Source organism: Megalops cyprinoides, chromosome 22 (assembly GCF_013368585.1).
Source record: "Megalops cyprinoides isolate fMegCyp1 chromosome 22, fMegCyp1.pri, whole genome shotgun sequence".
In the NCBI taxonomy this organism is placed as follows: domain Eukaryota; kingdom Metazoa; phylum Chordata; class Actinopteri; order Elopiformes; family Megalopidae; genus Megalops; species Megalops cyprinoides.
In genome coordinates this window covers 12,068,870-12,091,051 of record NC_050604.1, presented here as the reverse complement: position 1 = coordinate 12,091,051, position 22,182 = coordinate 12,068,870, and the positions used below count along the sequence as shown (strand labels likewise).

Below are 22,182 nucleotides of genomic sequence, written 5' to 3'. Positions count from 1 at the left end.
CTATCCACCTAAACCTGATGAGATACACTTTGCTCTTTTTCTTTGTAGTTGCTCTGGACCATCTGCTAAATGATAAGATGTAAATGTTAACACTTTAACCTGTGTTTTTTTTTTTCTTCCCCTCTGAGCACCTCCGCTGCCTTTTTTGCTTTGTTTAATAGTTTAGAAGACATAAAAATTGATTTTCCTGTCCACTCATTTTCCCTGTCTTTAAAGTCGACAGCCCATTTACCAGAAATACCTCATGAAGTGGTGGAAGAGTGCCGAGACAAACTGGAGCAGAGTCCGTGCAAAGAGCTCTTCAAGGAGTGCACTAGGTGAGCCTGTCAATCAGCTGGGGGGGGGAGGCGGGATTGAGCGCCGTCATAATAGTCTGAGCAAAAAGGGTGGGTGTAACCGTGAGAACCGTGAATTACAGTTGCTTGACAATGCAGAATAGGTTTATGTGCCTGGAAGCACGTTCATGTCCTGCCACTCACATGACCTTTACATCTTGGGAACTGGTTCATAATGGAAATGTCCCTTTTATTTGTGAATCAGAATGGGCCCGGTCACTCACTGGCCACGTTGAGTGTTTAGGATGTATGTTTGATGCTCGACATGCTCGAGCGTAATCTTTGGGCTTTGCACTAGTACTCTCATTACCTTCAGATCTTGTAAATTGGGCCCTAATATATGGCCACATACTGTACATGCGTGTACCATAGGTTTTGGCTCAGAAGCCTCAGGAGTTTTAGCAATCTGTACTTTCCTATTTGTTTTCTTTTCAAGGAACTTGGGGCAGATGGTAAAATGTTCTCTTTTCAGCCATCACTAGTGTGCAAAATAAAATGGGAAAAAAAGCTAAATAATTCCCTCAAATCTCTCTCATTGTAAAAGTAAAGGAGTGTAAACAAGTTTATGCACCGTGTCTGTACCTTGTAACAGGGTGGTGGCTTTTTCATTGTCTGTTTTGTGTATCTTTGGACAGTAACCTTTGGTTATAATTCACACTTTCCTCTCTGCTCATACTTCTAAATCCTAAAATGAAATAAAAACTAATAAAAACTGCCATACATTGAGTTATGGCTTCTTTTCATTATTTGAGCAGACGCCTGTGTGCAAGAATGTGATTTTGGAAACCACTCGAGGTATGCGTGTGTTAACATTAGGAAAGGGAGACTTGTGAGTAAGCTAATGGAGCTATAATCTATAAAACCACAGGAATTGCTTCATTTGTGGGATCCACTGTTTGAACTCCTGCTTCCCCTTATCAGTGAAAGCGACTCTGATAACTCTCTGGACACTGAGCTCCAGCACATTTCTGCCTGTCTCCAGAACACGGAAGTGTGTGAACCGTCCTTCTAGTCAATAACAAATCGTGCAAGAAAGTTTCTGTAATCCTTGCTTTGGCTTGGCATGCGGCGAGCTTCCTGTTTCCTTTTGCATTTTTTCAAAACAAAAAAAAAAAAAGAAAATCTCTGCCGTTTACTTGGTGCAACATCTAGCCAAGTTCGAAAGGCTGTCGTTGATGCTTTGAGTGAATGTTGATGAAACCCAGGTTCGCTGTCGGGGGCTGAAGGGCCAGCCGTGCGGCTCGTTCCGTGCGGAGCGTCGCCTGCGATCGTAACCTTTCCTGCGCGCCTCGCCCCTTCCCCTCGTCCTCAGGCGGCTTCCTCTCCGTTTGTCTGTTGTTGTTGCTGCCGCACGTGATCCGGACATTCCGATGGTGGCCGGAGCCACCGGCGCGGAGGTGTTGATTGGTACCCCGCAGCCCCAGAGTCCTTTACGCCCTGCTTTCCGCCAGACCGGCCCCCCTCCCGGGTCCCCCCCGGTGTCCTGCAGCTCGTCTTCCTCGGCGCCCAGGCCTGACGGCGAGTGACATGCAGGAGCGGGGCCCCGCCAGCCTCAATCCAGGTACATTGTCAGAGGCGGAAAGACAGTTGGCACGGGGAGCCCGGTTTGAGCTGGTTGGACGCAGCCCCAGACTGGCCATCCGGTCCAGCCGGGGGCAAAGGAAACAGGAGCCCCAGTGTTCGCCCGCGCGGTCCTGCAGGTGTTCCGGGGCGGCCGTCCAGCCAGGGGAGGAACAGGTCGGTAACTATTACGCAGAGTCCGGCCCCCCCTCCGGTCCCCTGGGCACGGCCACGTACTGTGAGGGCCCGGACCCCGCTCTGAGATTCCCACAGCGCTCCCCCGGCCGGCACACTCGGACCAGGCCGAACAATGCGGCCCATTCACCCGCAGCCTGCCCAGTGTCATTTGAAAGGAGCTGGGCTGTAACTGGAGCGGAGGGGTAGGTCTGTGAATGGAGGAATAGCTGGTCTGGCAGTCATGTCAGAGACAGTGAGAGACTAGGGGTGAAGCTGGACACTCTTTCACATTTACAAAACAAGACTCCATTTGATCACAGGGACAATGTTGCACATGCAGGAAGATATAGACCCAAAGAGAGTTTGATCATCTATAGCTAAACATTTAAATTAAAGACTACCAGTCTGCAGAGGCATTATCAAGGTACTTTACTATTATTTCTACTTTCACTACTTTTAAATTACAGTTAAATTAAAGTGTGTCTTTACAAGCAATGTCTTGCAGACCTAGATCTAGTCTTGTTGCTTTTTATTTTCTGTAGTCTTATTCGAATGTGATTACCAAATCTGAACTCTATTCTAAATTCAGTCTCACTAAGACACTTAACATAGCCACAGAAGTGCTAGTGTCTTAACTCTTATCCGATTCTTGGTTGTGATCTTCTGTGTGGTGACACACAATTTTTGTGGAATGTTAAGAGGTCTTTTATACTTTCATCACAATGTCCTGAGTCATTTGTCAGTCTGAGACAGATGGTATTCTGTATGTTCAATTCCAATTTTACCATTGTTAAATATCACAATCTGTCTCAGACAGTAATTTAGTGTAGTAGTTTGGTCAGTTGGACTTGAAACCAGGAGGTTGCAGGTTCAAAGCCAAGGGAGTGCTAGTTTTGTTAATTATGCACTTGTAACAGTAGTCTCTCTCTCTCTCTTCATATCACATCACACCCCCCCCCCAATGTATGGACACACACATGCACACGTACATATACACCCACAGACACACCTCCTTCGTGTTGCAAAGAAGCAGTGAACCATCACAGCACACACTGACTCCTCCCTGACTCTCAGTCATCACAGAAACAGAAGATAGCATCACCTCTCTCTCGTTTACGCAGCTTCCCCTTTAAATTAGCTAACCTGATGAACACTTCAGACTCGTTACAGTTCCATACAAGCAGGTGATTTTTTTTTTGTTAAATTATAAAACAGCATACATTTCAGAGTCTTCCAAATGGCATGGTGCCTTACGGGCTCCTGTGTATTTTTTGACACAGGAGCAAATTTCTGTTTATCACTGAGCCAGTACGGAAAGTTTGAAATTTTCTTGCTGTAAAAGCCAAGCACAGGAAGAAGGGGGGTGAGACGAAATGGCTTTGAACATCTCTGGGGTCCGTTGGGTCGTCTTCAGAAAGTTCCAGGCCCTGCGGGATTGCCTGCAGGACTTGAGAGGTGTTTTTGATGGCGGTTCTCAGCCACATTGAGTTTTTTGGTGCACCCAGCTTTTATGAGACAAGGGACAGACTTGCATAGGGTGCCTTTGGACATACAGACGTGCATGTATGGTGTGGAGGTGTCAGGCACGAAGTTTCATTGAGCATTGTTGTCTTTCCCTGTTCCCATCACTGCTGTAGCCACTCAGGCGTTTTGTGTCCCATCTGATCAGGTTTGTGTGATGCTGCTGTTGAGGGACCGTTTGTAGTTACGCCCCCCTTCAGGTCAAAAGTGGGAAGTGCCAGGGTGTCAGATGAGGCTGCAGGATATTGTGTGAGTGCGTGTGCAGAGCGAAGGCACCTGCTTTTACCAGCGGTGCAGCCACGCCCCGCTCTCGTGACTCTCTCTGTCCCCGGAGCAAGCGCGCGGCCGTCCCTTCCGCGAAGCGCTCGCCCCGTCCCGCGGCCGTCACGGGCGAGGCGCGCGCCGGGCGCCGTCGGCCGCCCCGAACGTTTTCATTCTCCGCGGGCGCTGATTATGCATGCATTCATGAAATATTTAAAAAGCGCTGTAAGCTGTAAGCGATACTGCAGATGGTCTGGCAGGCCTGGAATGAACAAGTCTTGGCAGAAAATCCCCCACACCACCTCCCTCCCCCCGAATAACGTCCTCGTCTCTCTCCTCGTGCAAGGCGATGGTTGTTTTGGTGCGGCTGTGGCTTCTGTTTCTGTGGTGTTTGAAAACACCTCGTAAACACTTTGGAGTCTGATTTAGAGTCTTGTTAATGAAGTCCTCACAGGCCTTGAGTTCATAAATTGGTTAAGTAGCGGCAGGGGAATACAAGACGAAGGCTTATCAGAAGAAATATTCTTATATCTTTAATTTAATTTTTTACCTACAGTTTCAAACCAAATCTTGCAACACATACATGGAAGAATACTCCCAGTGCAGCTCCTTCAAAAATGTTGAACCGTTTTCCAATCAGTTGCATGCGTGCATATGTGTAACCGTGTCTGATTTATGCTGGAAATGTTATGTTTCGAATTTAAAAGGTAAATGCAGTGTGTCTTTTCCATTAATCCTTTCCGTTAGTCTGAGGCATATCTGGATACCGCTGGCGCGTTAAAGAAAAACAATATACAGCGCATACGCTGCGTTTTTGCGTATACGTGGTGCAATCAGCACCGCGTTCTCTGAGGGGCACTGATTAGTGGGCCAAGTGTTAAAACATCACCTTGATTTAAGGTGTTTGCCTGTTCAGGTCCATTAGGGAAGCAGAATGCGCTCCACAGAGAGGCTGGGACCGGGCAGCTCCACCGTGGGGGGGGTTGGGGCTGGGTGGTGGTGGGGTAGTCTGGGTGAAAGCTGGATGGAGCGGTGCCACCAGGCCTGGGGGATGGCGCTAACAGCAACCATGTGTACGGGACAGGGCTGGCTCCGGATGCGAACCCCAGGCCACGGGACGGGAACACACTGTGCACTATTCATGCGTCAGAGATGCTGGAGCTTTAGCAATGACTGCCCGGTGGCCAGGAGCGCAGGGGAAGAAGTCTCTAGATGGGACGGAACCGCGTCAATCCCTGTGTGTTTTTTATTATTTTACTTTATTATTTTTTTACATCTGGACAAAAGACAGTATTGTGGTATTTCTGTGTGCTCTGGCTAGTGTCTTGGCACTGTGCTTGCGTAACGCTTGGCGCGCCAGCACCGGGGGCCAGGATCGCTCGGGCAGGTCCCAGGCGTGCAGCTACCATGGGGCCACAGGGCCACCCGCCCTCCACGGAGCCCGACAAACCTTCCCTGTTCTGAGAAGAACTTCAGACGGAACGACCGGGCACGGCCACGCCAGCGCGGGGCGAGCGTTTCTAAGCGCTTTGAGCCTCACTGCTGGTTCGATCAGGCGCTCCGAGCCACAGGTCCTCTCTGCGGAGTGCGCCGCATTCCTGAGAGGTGCCGACACGCCACGTCTTGCTCTCCGCCCTTTCACGTCAACCTTGGATGCCACACTGACGAGCCTCCGGGGCTTTTGAGCTTTGAAAATGGTAAACCCCGTGCTCTGGGGCGAACGCAGGGGGTCAAGGGGGTAAAAGCGAGCCCAGAACGACGTGTTAGTTCCTGAAAAAACAACGAAAGCGGTGCCGTGCAGCCGCCCCTGCGACCTGGCGATCAGAGCGCGGTGTTCGCTGCCGTGGGGGGGAAGTGGAGGGGTGGGGTGGCCTGACCTTTCCTGTGGGAGCTCCAGGGGCAGGCGGCACAGAAGCCGGACACGCCCTCCGATAGCTGCGTCCGCACTTTCACGCCTGGGGCTCACAGAGAGTGCAAGGTCATGCTTGCCGTCTGTCGGAGTCCTGTGACAGAGAGCCTGGGCCCGTAACCGGTCCCCCTGTCCGGCCTTCCTGTCTGAGGATGCCCAGATTTTCACTGCCTTTTGCAGTCTAGACACCCCTCGTGGTGCCACCACACCTTCCCAGCACTACTAACATTTCTGGTTTCCAGGAATCTGCGTTTTAGCGTGAATCCATTCCATTTTCCTTTTGAAGTCTCGTTTTCGGGATGGAATGCACTATTCACGCACAGTTCTTTCCGTCTTTTTATTCATTCCATTTATTTTAAACATCTTTTAAAGAGCCGGCCGAAAGTCGAGTGTCTGTTTCTGATTAAGCGTTTTGTAGCTGTGCTAGCTGGGAATGTTTCGGCTTATTATTTTACTCTGGGGGTTATAAATTATGCATGTTCCACCTGCTGGAGGAAGGAGAAACTTGGCCTCGTTAAAAGGCGCAGAGGGGGTTTTTTTTCTATGAGAAAATAAAACCCAGGGAAAGTATTTAGTTGGATGCACAAAGCATTTTAAAAATCAGCCTGGCAGGGGCCGCTGACCTGATGTTTGTCTGGTACGTCCAACTTTCCTTGGGGCTCATCCCGAGGTCCGGTTATATGTGCTTGTTAAATCATAATCGTAAGGTAAACTATGAATCTGTCTTTGTCAGAGAAAAGAGAAAGTGTCTGTGTGGGGGAGGGTTGGTGGTGGGGGGGGGTGGGCAGTTTCATGGAGTGTTTGAGTGCACATACTGAGCCACTGCGGCGCTGCGCACGCATCAAACGGCCGCCCACTTCCTCTGCATCATCGCACAGGGCACTGAGAGAGGAGGACAAGAGCTCTCAGGCCCCCATCAACAGCTTTTCCACCAGCTCGCTTCACACGCAACGTCATGTGACCGCGCTCCCTCCCTCGTTCCATCGGGTTTTAAATATGCAGCGTGCCACGTGTCTGCTGTTCTGCATGGCTGTTTATTCGTGTCAGGCAGGAAGAGTTCCCTAAAAGTGTGTCCCCAAAGCGGATCGTATGATTGGCAAGAAAAAAAAAAAAGCTCTCCTGTGTTCCCAGAATGCATTGCTGTGTTGTATGCCACGGTAGGCTGTCATTGTTCAGGACAAACTGAGATCTTCCGCTTAAGAGTAGCTCACGATTTCTCAGTGCCAGCTGCGTTCCCTAAGTCTGCCATCGTCCTCTGCTGCTAGCCCTCCAAAGTGCGGAATACGTGTTGAGGTTTGCTTTGTTTTTTCCTGTCAGACTGAGAGACAGGTCCGGCTGTGGGCCCCACGCGCTTCCTGGCTCCAGCCGAGTACTAAGGTCTATTATTTTATTCACCCTTTCCATTTCAGTGTCTTCCTCCTGGATTCAGTGGGTGGAATACCTCCTCCTTCCAGCAGTGCTTCAGCTTGTCTTTCTCTGTTTTGCGCTGTCCCGGGTACCTTAATGTACACACAGAAAGCGTGCCTTGCGCAAATACAGCTCATACCACATAATTCTTCTGTCCTTTTCAATGTGTTTAGCATAGTTTCCTTGGTCTGCTGGCATTGATTCAATGACTGTCTCTCTCCAAAGCTTTGGAACGAGGAGAACTTGACCTTATAGCGATGATAGCGTGCGGTTTTTTTGTGTGTGTGTGTAGGACTTATCTGGTATCTTTGCTGGAGGAAAGGAGTTAAAGCAGTGCAACGTGCAGACATCGCCACGTTGACACAACTAGCTTTATGGATGACCATTCCACGACATACCTGCTATATTACCCCTCACACAAAATACCTCTCTCTACCTGCCCAATGCTCGTCTGCTCATGACTACACTGGTACAGCACTGTCCACTTCCAAACTCTCTGCCCTCCCAGCATTCCTCTGTCACCGTTCCTGTGGCATCTCAGTGTAGCTCTTTTTTCTTTTTTTCCCCCCACAGAATTGTTCGTGAATATCTCAGCGGCGCGCCGTTCTCCAGCTATCAAGACACAATGTATTTCTCTCGGTTCTTGCAGTGGAAGTGGTTAGAAAGGTAAGAGGCCTTGCGTGGCGTGTGATTGGCTGGCAGCTCTGTTGCGGGGAGTTCCAGCAGATGCCCTTGGTGTGTAGCCTTTCCTCGTGCACACACTCAAAGCCACGTGTCACTGGATATGCAGTCTACATTTATAAACTAACTCACAGGGCACAGTATTTCCTCCCCTAGTTAAATGTGGTATTACAGTCAATGTGCTAGTTCCTTGCTATTATAGTATGTATGGAAACATGGGCAAGAGAGAGGATCTTTCTCTGAAACACAGAAGTTTTAATACATCGTAGAGCTGAACATCAGTGTCGTGTAGTGGTTAGTACACTGGATTCTCTACCTCAGTGGTGTCCAAACCTCTCCTGGAGGGCCACTTGTCCTGCATGTTTTAGCTCTCTCCCTGCTCCAACACAGCTGATTCAAATGATCAGTTCGTTACGAACTCCTGAAGCTACTGAATAACAAACTGATCATTTGAATCAGCTGTGTTGGAGCAGGGAGAGATCTAAAACATGCAGGACAAGTGGCCCTCCAGGAGAGGTTTGGACACCCCTGCTCTACCTGAATGACACAGGTTTGAAATACAGGATTGAAACCTAAGTGGGACACAGCTTTTGTGTCCTTGAAAATTGTTCTTTACCTCATTTGATGCTGTAATCCAGCTGTATAAATGGTTTACAGATTGTGAAATTGTCAGTATTGCCTGTCACCATGGATGAGTGCGACTGCAAAGTAAATAAGGAATAATAGTACAAATCAAAAGATTGATTGCTCTTTTAATATTCCTAATGGTTGGTGACACCCGACAAAGATAACAAACTCAAATGCACTAATCTATAACTGGATCTATTGTGCAGGCAAGATTGTTTGGTTTCCCACTGTAATTGGTAAGGCACTCAATTAATTAATTCAATGATTTTTCTTTTTTTCCTCTAGGCAACCCGTAACCAAAAATACCTTCAGACATTACAGAGTACTAGGAAAAGGTGGATTTGGCGAGGTAAGTTCTATAACATACATTTTTTAAGCCACAGTCCTATTAAGGAGCATTTCTCCATTAAAACTTCATGCTCATGCCTTGCACAGGCCCTGATTGAACCTGATGCATTCTCCGGTGGAGATATAATGTACTCACGGTGCCAAACCCGCGTAATGTTATATCCATTTGTGTCCTTCTGCAACTGGTATATGGTTTTCTAAAAGCTTTGCACCTGCGTGTCCTTCTCCATCGTGGTGCGATAAAGACTCATCTATTGCTCCCTCTCCAGGTTTGTGCCTGCCAAGTCCGGGCCACGGGTAAGATGTACGCCTGTAAAAAGCTGGAAAAGAAAAGAGTAAAGAAGAGAAAAGGTGAAGCAATGGCATTAAACGAAAAACGCATTTTAGAGAAAGTTAACAGTAGTTTTGTAGTAAGTACTACCCTTTTTTTTCATATTTGACCCTCTGTCCAGATTGGTGGGCTTGTCGTTGTCATTGTCGGTTTTGCTGTTGGAAAGGTTGCGGCTGTGTGGTTTCTGAGACTGTGAAGATGCAGGCTTTCATTGATAACGAATTTGGCGTAGCTGGAATTGGCTTTTGTTCGTGTCGTTGGACATCCGAGAGATGTAAAACTTGAAAACTAAACATTCAAAGCTTTAATCACATGTACGCTGTACACCAAAGGCTGCATTCCCAAAAGTGCCCCTCTCTGCACACCGTCAGACATACGTGGGGAGAAATCTGTTTCACTGAGTTTCGTATACGGACTCTCAGGTTCTCGGCCAGAGAACTTTCTCTTGGCTCTAGGTCTTCATTTTTTGCGGCGCAAAAAGACAAGAAAATTGGCAGAGGTGTTTATTTAACATTCTTGGAGCGGCGGTCCGAGTGGATGTTTGCGCGGCGCGGTAATTACAGCATGTGAAAGGTTGTTTTCCTTTCCTCGTGTTTGTTTTCCTCCTGTCTCCGCGCTCGGACCGCTGGCGGAAAGGTCACCCACTGCACCTGCGGGCTGCCAATTAGAGGCTGGCACTCGGGAGGCCTCCTCTCTCGCCCCTCGGCGTGCTGGCGGAGCGTGGGGCCGGGAACGCTTTGGGAATGCTGCCTCCGGCGCGGTGTCGTTTCTAAACCTACATCTTCTCAGGCCTCTGCCGCCGGCCTGCCCCGTCACCCACCCTGTGCACGTCGCTCTGTTGAACTCTGGATAGGTTACGCCCCGTAACCCATCCAGCTGAGATGTGGTTTCGTGCCTGTGGTGCTGCTGAAGCCCCCGGGTGTGCGGCGCGGGCCGCAGCTGGTATGAGTGGCCGCCGTCCGTCCGCTACTTCACGAACGGCGCCCGCTCTGTCGCCTAGCAACCCTGGCCGAACGGCGGTAGCAGGAGAAGGAGTCAAGCGCTCCGTGGCAAAGCTATCATGTTTTCCCTACCCCACGCTGTCATTGTTGCCGTGCTTGTTGTTGCGGAGTGTTTTAACTCAGGGTACTGGGAGCTCTTACTTTGAGCCTGGAGGGTGGGGAGGGTGGTGGGTGGTGGTGGGTGGATTGGGGGTAGTTAGCCCGTTCAATACCATCTCTATGGCAGCACAGACCAATTTCATGGGATGCAATAAGTTGCGTTTGCAACTTGCAGCAAGAGGCAGGCGATTATCTGATAGCTGGAATGATATTATCTCCTGTGACGGGGCCGGGGCTAGGATACATAGACATGACTGAAATGAAATGTTTTTTTCAAAAACCAGGACACTCTTTTCCATGTCCAGTGCATGCTTATGTAATACTTGAAGGGAGTTGGAGTTAGCTAAGAAAAATGACTACTTATGTAAAGTAATTATTCGTCCCGGGATGTGCCAGTTCAAGCCTGCAGTATATGAGTGTATTTTTGTGGGGTTAACAAGACTCCACTGTGGGACTTGATCAAATCCATCCCTCTGGAGTCTAGCGTTGCCTGAAAGGGAGGCAAGGGACAATATTTGATCTTGCAGAAGCACACATTTATCAACAGAATTTTCTGCAGATTTGCTTATGCTAATTGCTGTGTGCCGTACAAGGGAGTTGTACACCACACAAGGGAGACTTCAGACCAGGAGGTTGCAGGTTCAGTTCCAGCAACATGGCTCTGCTACCTTACTCTTTGGTGAGGCACTTAATCTCTATTGCTTCATGAAATATCTGGCTGTACAAGGGCCTAATGAATAAAAATGCCAGGCTTGTATGTTCCACTGGATAAAGGCACTCATTAAATACATATAAGTAGTGTAGTATACAGTGTGTCACCCTATGCCCCTTTTCATGGACTGTACTCCCGGTGAGACGCCGCGCCGGGTAGCAGCGGAGCACGGCACGCAGCCCCCTCGAAGGCCACCAGCGCCCCGCGCGACAGGCGTCCTTCAGCCTAAAGAGGGCTGGGTGACCCTGTCCCTCTTGCTCACAGGGTGAGGGTGGGTGCAGGGAGGCCCCTCGCTCTGAAACATCTGCGTTTGGGGAGGAGGGGCTCGGGTTGAATGGTAACAATCAAAAAACAAATAAATAAAATCGTTCAACATGAATTGCCATTACTTGTTGTGGTTGAATCCAAATGAAATCTACGGTTATTACCAGTTAGTGTTCAGTGCCCTTTCAAGCTGTAGTGCAGTTTTGCAGGCCTTACAAAGTCATTACCCACCGAAGCCCATGTAGTAAACTCTGAGGGTGCTCCGTTTCCATTGGGCCATTTGTAAAATGTGAGGGCAGCATTTCTTGCACTCGGGCTCAGCAGTCCGGTCGGCATTTTCCAGAGCTGCCCGGAGAGCGTTCCTCCTGGAGTTCCCAGCGCTGGCGAGCCCGCGACCGTGCACTCCCACTCCCGCGCAGCAGCGACAGATGGGAGCTTTCCCAGTGGCAGGCGCATCCTCTGGAGTTTTAAACAATCCGGGACGCTCGGGGGGGCCGGCGACCTCTGGAAAGGTTCCCCGCCGAGCGCTCCGTTTTGCGAAAGCATCGCACGGCCCCTCGGGCGGGCTGAGAGCCGCTCTCTCAGTCTCCCTGACACGCTGTGTACATTCTGTCAGGCTCTGTTTGGTAGCGGGTAGTTTAGTGTCACCGTAGACTTCCATTTGTTTCCCCTTTGTTTCCTTTTTACCGGAAGACGGATGGAGGGGCGCACGAGTAGGGCCTGTCTGGATGCGGCTTAAGTGTGATTCACTCGCATGTGTGTTCGCGCTCATATATTCAACGCGAAAAAGCCTCGGCCTCTAATATATGCCTGGTGCTACTCTAAAACATGCGAAAACGGACGCTGTTTCTCACTCATGTTGGGGCTTGATGAGCCTGTGTGGTCTTTTGGGGCTTCTAACTTGACCCCTGCTCTGAGCTTGCTGAAAAATCTCTTGTCCCCGTGCATGAGCGCATGCTGTCTTCTCCACCTTTCCACAGGTTAGTTTAGCCTACGCGTATGAAACCAAGGACGCCCTTTGTCTAGTGCTCACGATAATGAACGGCGGGGATTTGAAGTTCCACATCTACAACATGGGAAACTCGGGCTTTGAGGAGCAGCGGGCCATCTTCTACGCGGCGGAGATCTGCTGCGGGCTGGAGGACCTTCATCGGGAGAGGATAGTCTACAGGTAACGGGATTCCACTGCCTCCTCTGCATGCACCATGCCCTGTTAACCGTCGCACGTGAACGTGAAGGGGAGGTCCTCGGCTCTGTTTGTGTGATTGCCATGTCTGTCAGTTGTCAGCTCGTCCGGGGTGGTTCTGTGTATACGTTCGCCGTGTCTCTGCGGTGCCGTGAGAGATCTGGGCCCCATGACCTATCCGTAACGTATACACACGTTTTTTTCCTTCATCCATCTCACTCATGTCCTGCGGATCGGACGGCTCCCTTTGACAGAAGCTGCGTGCTCCTCAGCAGTGCCCTCCGGTGGAGACATTTGCTGACACAGTTGTAGAATGAAGTTACCTGTACGATTCGTTAAGGATCACTTATTACACCCCCTCAGTAGTCCAACTTAGCAACTGTTTGCTCCCATGTCAAACACTGAACTGTAGTGTGTCCCTGTTGTTTAAGGGCAGTAAGTATCAGTTACAAAAATGTGTTTTATTTTCCCTCAGGGACCTGAAACCTGAAAATATCCTTTTGGATGACCGTGGTGAGCATGAATCTTTTTTCTAGATTGCTAACATTCAGTGACACACCCACTTCTCGTGTAAATGGCAAATCTTGATATCTCCTTGTATCTTTTCCTCATAGCTTTCTTACTTTTCTTTCATACACCGTGCATTTAATAGTCTCATGTGGCCTTCTCTTTAAAATGATTGTGTTGATTCGAGCCTCTGAAGACCAAATGAAGTGTATCACAGTCATGCTGTACAGAAAGACCCCTATAAACAGATGCATTTGCCCATGACTGCTCCATTGAACAACTGCAGGTCATCTTCGGTCAAATAATGATGCAAATGGACTATGCTCCCACAGCCAGGTAGCGTGCATGACAGAGAGGTGACCCTGTTGGCTCTCTTCCTCCAGGGCACATCCGAATCTCAGACCTGGGACTAGCCGTCCAGATCCCGGAGGGAGAGACGATACGAGGGAGGGTGGGCACCGTGGGCTACATGGGTGAGTTAGGGGTTAACGCGGAGGCACCATGTGGATCCATGCCCTCTCTCTCGGTTTTGGGTACACCGATCAATCGATCACTGCAATGCTGTCAACTGTGGAGGCAGTGTCAAGCGCCGCTTTAGAACAGGACAGAGTGATCACTCTCAACATGGCGAGGGAGGCCAGCGGTCATGCAGCAGGTCTAAATGTCATAACCGGATCTCCCTGCTTTACAGCTCCGGAGGTGATTCAGAATGAGAGCTACACCTTCAGCCCGGACTGGTGGGGGCTGGGCTGCCTGATCTTCGAGATGATCCAGGGCCAGTCTCCCTTCCGCCGGCGCAAGGAGCGCGTCAAGCGCGAGGAGGTGGACCGGCGGGTGCGCGAAGACCAGGAGGAGTACTCCGACAAGTTTTCGGAGGAGGCCCGGGACATCTGCAGATTGGTGAGCATTGTGGATCTGATGTGAAGATGCGGTCCTTCAAGCTGCACGTGAAGGCTTCCTGACAGCCCAGCCAAGCTTTGGGAAACCTATACATTACATTATATTACCCATACCTTGCATGATATGTTCATCAGTGCTTACAGATTCACGCATCACTCATTTGTGGCCCATGTTTAGGTCGATGTGATCTGCATCAGTTGGGTAAAAGCACCTTGTAACTTGCAAGGATACATAAGCAGTGTCCTACATGGGCATCCTACCCATAATGTACTGCCATCTACCGACTGTGGCCCCTAGTTTTCTGTTGCACCCCTTCAGGAAATGTTCATATCCTGTCCTGTCACTCATAGAAAAACATAAGAACACAGCACAGTAAAAGTCTTAATGATGGGAATAGGCCTTTTTGCGCAGTTAGGCCTGTTATTTCACCTGCAATCTGGAGTGTGTCTAACTCCGTATCAGGTTTGAGTTTGTTAACATTACTGCTTCCACCATTGTGAGTGATGTACATACCCATCTGAATGGCTTCTTATGATCTGAGCTGCAGTTTAAAGTCAGGAGTGTCCCAGATGGGATTTTGGAAACCCTTTTAATGTTTTGTGTGATAGAAGCCATGTAAGAAACAGGAGTAGGGGCTTATTTTAACATGAAACAGTCTGAGCAGCACACACACCTGCACACCCCTCTGAAAAGGTGCCATGCCGTCCCACGGGCTGTTTTGGGGAGTTTTTCTGCTTCCGCTTGTTCATCTCATTTCCACACAGGGTTGCTTTTCCTCTCTCTCTGTATCCCTGAATGTGAGTGCTTTTATCCTTCAACGACTACGTTATTTATCAAGGACCGTGTAGAAGTTCCCTTTCCAATACTTCCAACCGCCGAAGCGGCACCCCCCCCCCCCCACCCCCCGCGGCTAATCTGCCGGCGCACTCTGTCTCCGGAACGCGGTGTGTTCCGCGGCCCGGGTCAGGGATGGGATGATGTAATGTGGTGTCTAATGGGAGAGGAGGAGGCTCACATGTGAGGCCAGTCGTAAACATTCCCCTCCAGGTGTCAGATGCGCTCGTATTTCTTAATGATTCGTGGTTGCGCCGCAGATGGCGATAAACCAAACAGAGCCGCGAGCGCTAATATTTACTTTAAGACGAAAGGCTACTTGGGGTGGCGGCGCGCTAGCTGTGGGCCGGGTGAACGGGCCGAACGGCGTGAGGGCCTCTGGTGCCTGTGGGAATTTACTGCAGGGAGAACCACTTCACTCAACCCCGATCACTCTTATGACAGAGACGCAGCTGCATAAATTAGATGTGGAATGTTTTTGAGCTGGCAGGGGCAGAAGCGCGGTGCAAAACGGTAAGTTGTTGTCAGTTGTAAGCTGTTGTTTTGCGTAAGGGTGTCTCCAGAAACAAGAGATAAATTCTAATCATTCTCGTTAGTCCTTTTAAAAGCTCCGGCACTAAGCGGGGTTAGTCTTTAGGATGTTCCCCAGATGTCCCACGAGGACAGCTGCAAGTGCTTTTATCACTGCCTAAACACTTCCTCCTTACATGGGTAGCAACCAGCCATTTGGCTCCACACATTGAAACAAAATTCCGTCTCCCATGACCAGCTAGCAAAGCATCACTCACCTACATCCTGTATCCTTGTATTGTTTCAAGCAAACCTAAGATGCCATTCACCACTTGACTTGTCTGATGAGCAAGCTACTGCTGATATATATTGGGTTGAGTTAAAGGAGCCAAATGTGCCACAATGTTTACTGCATGTGCTGATGGGAATTGAAGTCTAAAGCTGTAAATGCTACATAGCCCCTAGTTCTGGACTTCACCTCCTCTTAGCACCACTGCAAAAGGTTTTGGCAACCCACCTGATCCCTAGTATGACAGGTGGAGGTGTTGCAGGTGCTCGGATATGAATTTCAGTGGATCAGCTGGAGAAAATACACACCTGATAAGCATGGGAAGCAGGTGGCTTGATTGTTCCTGGCCAACTGTCAGCACGCAGATAATGAGTGAATGATGACAAGGCATCCTTTGACTAGATGTTGTTTGTTGTCCTTCCCGTCAATGGCTTTAAGTATCAGCACAATGAGAAAGTACAAAGTTGCTGAAACTGCACGAGAGAAGGCTAAATTAAAACGAAGTCCTCCCTCGACTTTCCAAGAAGAAGCAGAAGAGGTCTTTAAAGGGGAGGGGAAATGTTTAATTGCTCTGTTTGTGTGACTGGATGGAACATTTTGACCTCGGGAGCAGTGCAGCTGAAGGCTCTCATGGGATTTGGTGGAACTTTGTAGTTCGGGCCTTATCTTGAGATTGATATCATCTAGTCTCAGAATAGATCTTCTTTGGAAAAACGAAGAAGCAAAGAGGGCATGAGGACAGTGCAAAAATGTTCAAAATAAATGTTTTTTAATTTTCAGTTTGCTCAGAATATAAATATCTTATTGGCAACGTGTTGTGTGACTGCCAGTTCAGTGCAAACTGGCACCCATGAAACAGTGCTTCTTTCAAAAATAGTTGAAACAGTACTGGAACATGAACATTTAGCTGTTTATTTGCGAAGCAGATGTCTCTGTTCAGGGTGAACAAAAATGTTTGCAGTTTTTTCCGTTGCCCACTCCGTAACCCAATAAAAGTGATTGTTTTTTGTAATGGGTCATTTAGAGCAGTAGCTTGCTCAAAGGCGCAACAAATGTGACCCACCCAAGATGTTAAGCCGAATGTCCAATGTCCCACCTGGGATTCAAACCAAAAACTGTTAGTTCAGTGGCCTGGCCACGACACTGCATACTGTGCTGAATTTTTTACCTTGTCAGGGTCAAATGACATTGGAATGCGTTGTAATAAAAATATATATATTACTCTAAATCCGAAGGCAATTTATTATAATCATTGTAATAATATATGGTTATTGTTTTAAATCCGTCCTTGGGTTGTAAAGAATGGGGAACGGTTGCTTTGAATGAGTCTCTGTCCACCTGGTGGTCTGGTGATTTACTCCACTCTTTACTAGAGGTAGTGGGGGTGGTCAGATGCACCCTGGGATTTTTAGGAGCCATAAACCTTCACACACTGACGGGGGGGGAGTACAGAATCAACATGTACTAAGCAAGCCTTGGTCATATTTCTCAGGAGGCAGCCTTGTCGCTGCAGCTTATCTCAGTGTGCACACTGAATGCTGCTGGGTATGGATTGTGCATGAAGGCCTGTCAAACACTATAGTATGATTAATGTCCAAATTCTCCATATTAGTTGTTCCCCTTCAAAAATGTACCTGTTGATTAAGCTCTAAAAAAAGTGTTTTGTTGCCATCCTCCGTCCTGTTGCATGCTGCTCTCAGTTAGTCATTCAAAATCACTGCTTAGACAGCATGTGAACATATATTAGGAATATAGTATTGAGGCCTGGAGCAGTTAATGCAGAATGCAGTTAAGCGGTGAGAGTGCTGACTTCCCAGTCCTGTGTCTGACTGTACCCCTCTTCCTGTTGGCAGCTGCTGGCAAAGGACCCCAAGGAGCGTCTGGGGTGCCAGGGCCGGGGGGCTGTGGAGGTGAAGCAGCACCCTATCTTCAGGAACATCAACTTCAAGAGGCTGGAGGCAAACATGCTTGACCCTCCCTTCATCCCTGATGTGAGTGCCATCCTTTCTCCCCGCCTTCCTCTTCTTCTTCTTCTTCCTCTTCCTTCCACTCTAACCCAAGCCCACGTACGCTTGCTGCTCCTTCATCCTTTTTGAAGAAAGCTCATACACTGAATTTTTTTACTCATATCATTGTCAAATTTTAATGAAGAAAGAGCATGAATTGGAGAATTTTAACAGTAAAGTACATGCACATGTTACTCCAGCTTGCAGCAATGACAGTTATTTGGTGGCATTGCTTTAATATGAACGGTATCTCTAAAAAGTTTGTTAGGAGTTGTTTACCACTGATTTTCCAGCATTAACCCTTGTAACTGGGGGAAACTTTGTATTATGAGGGGAGTGCACCATGTCTATAAATCCTCACGTGTAAATCATTACATCAGAATCACAGCTGGGGCGACATCGTGGTCGTCCAGGGCATCCAGGATGATCTGATTCCCATAAGCAGTTCGAGTGTCCATAACCAGATTTTTCAAAAATCGGAACAGTGTATTTAAATGTTCAGTATTTTTAAACAGTTCTTTATTAAATTATGTAGTCCTTAGTAGTTCTTAATCATTATAGAGTCCGTGATCATGTGTAACACTGCGTAAATTGTAGGCAACTGTGCCATAGCACTATTAATGTCCTTAACTAATTTCTTTCAAAAAATAAAATAATAATTTGACTGTAATTATTTTTCAGTGTCCCTGTGAGATTTGGCACTGTAATCTGCAGTGCCCTACTGCGGTCCCTGTGTGATCACAGTCTTATCTAGTGTCGCCTCAGAAGATGCCTTGCTGATTTGTATTAAGTTTCTCTCTCGTTCCATCTTCATGCTCCTCTTGTCTTAGCACTCAAGAATGTCGTGTGTTTTGTTTGCAGAAAGTGACGTCATCCTTTTTTTATCTGCCATGGGGACTAAGCTCGGAGCCTTTTGCTAAACTGCAAAGCTTTCTCTTAAAATATACCAACTAAATGATTCAAAATCCATGTTGAAATTTAAAATGTTTTATGTCTTTCTTAGGCTATAATGCACCATTGCACTCGAACGAGTGTCATATTAATGACTGAACCCAAAAGAATTATGTCATTTTTCCTGCACAGTAATAGTCCATTAGGTCAGATTTAAGCACATTTTGCCATTATGGTTTTGTTGAGGCTGTTTGTTTCGTTTGAAATCTGAAGGTGGTAGAACGTGTAATAAAATAGAAGTGTGACACGTATTGTAGATAGCATGAGTGAGTGTGTTAACTGTGCCCTTAATGTTGAAATTCTTTACCTACGTCTCTGCATACCTCCTGGAAATATTTTGATAATAAGCTAGTTTAGGAGGTATTGGTTTTAGTGTATACCTTGAACCTCAAAGTATACAGTAAGTGATACAAACGTAAGTGATGGAAGCAATTTGGTTGCATGGTGTTGCAAAAGTGTGAGAAATGGTCATTAATGTTCAAAGTTTTTAGAGCTGGAGAGAGGTTGGACTGTCATTGACTCTACTGATACACCATTCTCCCTGAGGTGTGTTGGGGGTGTGGCAAAAATAAAATAAGTTGCATTTCCTAAAGGCCACTTTTGTCTCCTGTCCCTCAGCCACGAGCAGTTTACTGCAAAGACGTCCTGGATATTGAACAGTTCTCCACCGTCAAAGGAGTGAACCTGGACCCAACGGACGATGACTTCTACCACAAATTCGTCACAGGAAGTGTCTCCATCCCCTGGCAAAATGAGGTATTGCACCTTTCAGAAAAAATGAACCCAAACCAGCCACATCCAATCAAGGGACATACATAGTCAGTTTTCAAAGAAAACTGACTCCCATTATGCTGGGCTAACATCCACACAATTGGTGTTTAACAGCTGTTGTCATAAATGGTGCCTTCAAGATTTTACTGACTGGAATAACCTCATGTATATTTGAGACTTATTTCCTGTGACATGGAGTTTTTGTAAAAAGGACAAATTTCAAAAACGTCTGTGTCCCAGCTAATGTCACATGGCTAAGCAGAAACTGCATTCAATGGAAATTTTCCTTGTCATGTATTATTAATTCAGCTACAAACCCACTGGGCTCAGCTCTCTGCACCTCTTTGTTTCAACCCATAACTCCTCTGGAAAATCCCCTGCAGCCAAAGTAAAATCTATGTGGTATATACTATCTCTAAAAATATTTAGAGAAATATCTTTCCCAGAGATCTTTTTCTTCTGATAACCTCAGCCGTTGTTTATTTATATTTCAGATGTGTGTCAGACATTTTTGCATAGATTTTCAGAATGGTATACAGGTCCATCTCTCTGCCCCCCTCCTTGGCTCCCTCCCTCTCTCCCAGGGGTACTTTTCCTGTAGCTTAACACCATGTGTGAAGTGTGTCTGCAAATGTGTAGCACAGAGGCCTGGTGTTATTCACATGCTGCATATGTGCAGGGGAGCTCATCTGTCTGTGCTGTTGTTAGATGATCGAGATGGAGTGCTTCAAAGAGATCAATGTGTTTGAGACGGACGGCGTCCTCTGTCCAGACCTGGATGTAAATAGACCCAACCCCCCGCCAAAGAGAGGCTTCTTCTACAGGCTCTTCAGGAGAGAGGCAAGTTCTGACACCTCCCGGGGAGTGGGGGGATAGGGCTCGTTCAGGTATGTCAGGCTTATCCACCATGGCAAGTCTCTGAAAGCCACACGATAAAGTGCATGAACTCATATAAAAATGCTCCCTTGTTCAGTAAATTACTGTAAGGTTTGGCTATGAGTTAATGAGAGCTTGAAATGAATGATTATTAATGAGTAATAGTAAGTGAATCCATGGAAGAAGGTTTGGTGGGAAACACCCAGCATGCTTCAAGGAGACAGTTTTCAGAAAGATGGCTTGTAAACAGTAAGCATGACCAACCAAACACTGGAGGAGAAACCCTACTATGAAGAGAAAGTAAGGTAGGATGGTTTTAGAGATAGTGCAGCTCTGTTGCTTAGCATTTTAGGACCTGACATTTTCACTCAGTTAGGTCCTGTAAGACCTGCTCACAGCTCTCAGCAGATGAACTAATGTGGACAGAGTGAGGCCAAGCATTTCACAGTGGTTAGAGGCCCTAGGACAGGCAAGGCCCCACCATTGTTCTGTATCACTACTAACAGGGCCTTCGCTTCTATTGGAAAGTAACTAACTAACTGCTTCCCTGTTCCCAGGTCTGTTTTAAGAGTGGCTACAGTGATGACGACGAGGAGCCGTCCCGACTTTAAACCACTCTTGTCCGCCAAAAGATCGCAATCTTAACAAAATGAATGTTTTAACTGTATTTATGAATTGTATTAAAAGTGTATTATAATTAAAGAAAAAAGTATGAGTTTAAAGATTTTGTACATTTGTACTTGAATTATGTCTAGATGTATATTTTCACTAAAGGTTGTATTGTACAAAAAGCCATATAAGTACCACTTGAATGCATACATACATTTTTTTTTCCTTTGGAATGAGTATGACAATGTGTATTTAAGGATTTTTAAGAAGCACAGTATGGTATCTGTAGTCTCTTTTTTATGTAGCACAGGGCTTAATTTTTTCATCTGTATTTGATTTGATTTTTCAGCTTTTGTGCATAATTAGCACATTTTGTTTTACTGGGCACAGCTGCAAGATCTGTTATCAAATTGGTGTGGCAAGCTCTGAGACGTTAAAGGTACGTTCGACAGCATTGTCCAGGGGAGGTTTGAGGAGGTGAGTAGGGGTGTTTTTGAGTGTCAGGTGCGTAGGGCCACATCCAAATAGTGCATCATCATAAGGTATTTCCTAGCAGGTTAGCAGCCCTGTGACTGTGTCCGCTCGGCCATAGTAAACAATACCATCCAATCATTTGTTTGTTCCTGAGAAGCACACATTGATAATATTTCTTTAGAACCCTAGGCTCATGAACATGCATTTGCCTCCCCCGATCATTATGAAGCTGAAAGACTGAGATTACGGGAACAAAACTTCCTTGAGTTGATTGACCATCAAGTGATTGTTTTTTATTTTATAGCAGGAGGAGTGTCGTTCATGTCTTGTGAATATTCAGGTTTTGTTTTATTTTTCCTAATGGGACGTGGATCATTTAAATGATCTCTAGCAGTGATCTAAAAGGGCTTCTAGAAAAGTCCAGAGGAACTTTCCTATCTGTGAAGGGTAGAGGTATATTACAAGTGTCAGGGGTTCTAGAATACTCTGTATCCGTTTCTGCGACTGACTCGGATATCCATGCCTTAAGCACCGGTCATGAAGAATTGAACATCATGTCTTACGCTTGCAATCAATCACGTCTGACCTTTCTTACAGAGCACCCAATCACTGTCGCAAAAAAAGACGAGGCTTCACCATTTTTGAAACTGATTTTATTTCATCTTTATTTAATTTTAGAGACAAGACAAGCAACGTGATTTCGGTGGGTGCACAGTCTGAAGTAAGACTGTATTTACATGGTGGAAGTAAGCCTGATTGTTGCTGTGCAGGACAAAGGTTTTTTACTTTTGACTTGCCAGTCTTGACCCTTTTTAAAGGATGTATCAGAAATCATTGGCCCTCCCACCCACTCATCACACACACTGTCCGCACATGCCTTGTGCACAGAGATACATACACAATGAGCAGGCACACATGCGGGTTTGTTTTTCCTTTTTTTTGTTGCATTGTTCTATAGGCCGCCTCCAATTATTGTGCTCACCAGTTTGGGTACCACAAAGTAAGAGACTTTGGGTGCCTCTGTTACGAAAAGCCA

General features: G+C 47.1%; 1 protein-coding gene across 1 annotated transcript in view; it reads left to right on the top strand.

Moving 5' to 3' along the window:
- grk4 (G protein-coupled receptor kinase 4) overlaps positions 1 to 20,695 on the top strand; it is a 56,303-nt gene extending 35,608 nt beyond the window's left edge. Inside the window, exons 5-16 of the mRNA XM_036516449.1 lie at positions 217 to 317; positions 7,744 to 7,836; positions 8,764 to 8,827; positions 9,096 to 9,236; positions 12,214 to 12,404; positions 12,895 to 12,932; positions 13,310 to 13,399; positions 13,618 to 13,826; positions 17,313 to 17,450; positions 19,035 to 19,172; positions 19,896 to 20,027; positions 20,621 to 20,695. Of these exons, the coding sequence (XP_036372342.1) occupies positions 217 to 317; positions 7,744 to 7,836; positions 8,764 to 8,827; positions 9,096 to 9,236; positions 12,214 to 12,404; positions 12,895 to 12,932; positions 13,310 to 13,399; positions 13,618 to 13,826; positions 17,313 to 17,450; positions 19,035 to 19,172; positions 19,896 to 20,027; positions 20,621 to 20,674 (1,389 nt within the window). The 3' untranslated portion in view covers positions 20,675 to 20,695. The remainder of the gene's footprint in view (positions 1 to 216; positions 318 to 7,743; positions 7,837 to 8,763; positions 8,828 to 9,095; positions 9,237 to 12,213; positions 12,405 to 12,894; positions 12,933 to 13,309; positions 13,400 to 13,617; positions 13,827 to 17,312; positions 17,451 to 19,034; positions 19,173 to 19,895; positions 20,028 to 20,620) is intronic.
- The last annotated feature ends 1,487 nt before the right edge of the window (positions 20,696 to 22,182 follow it).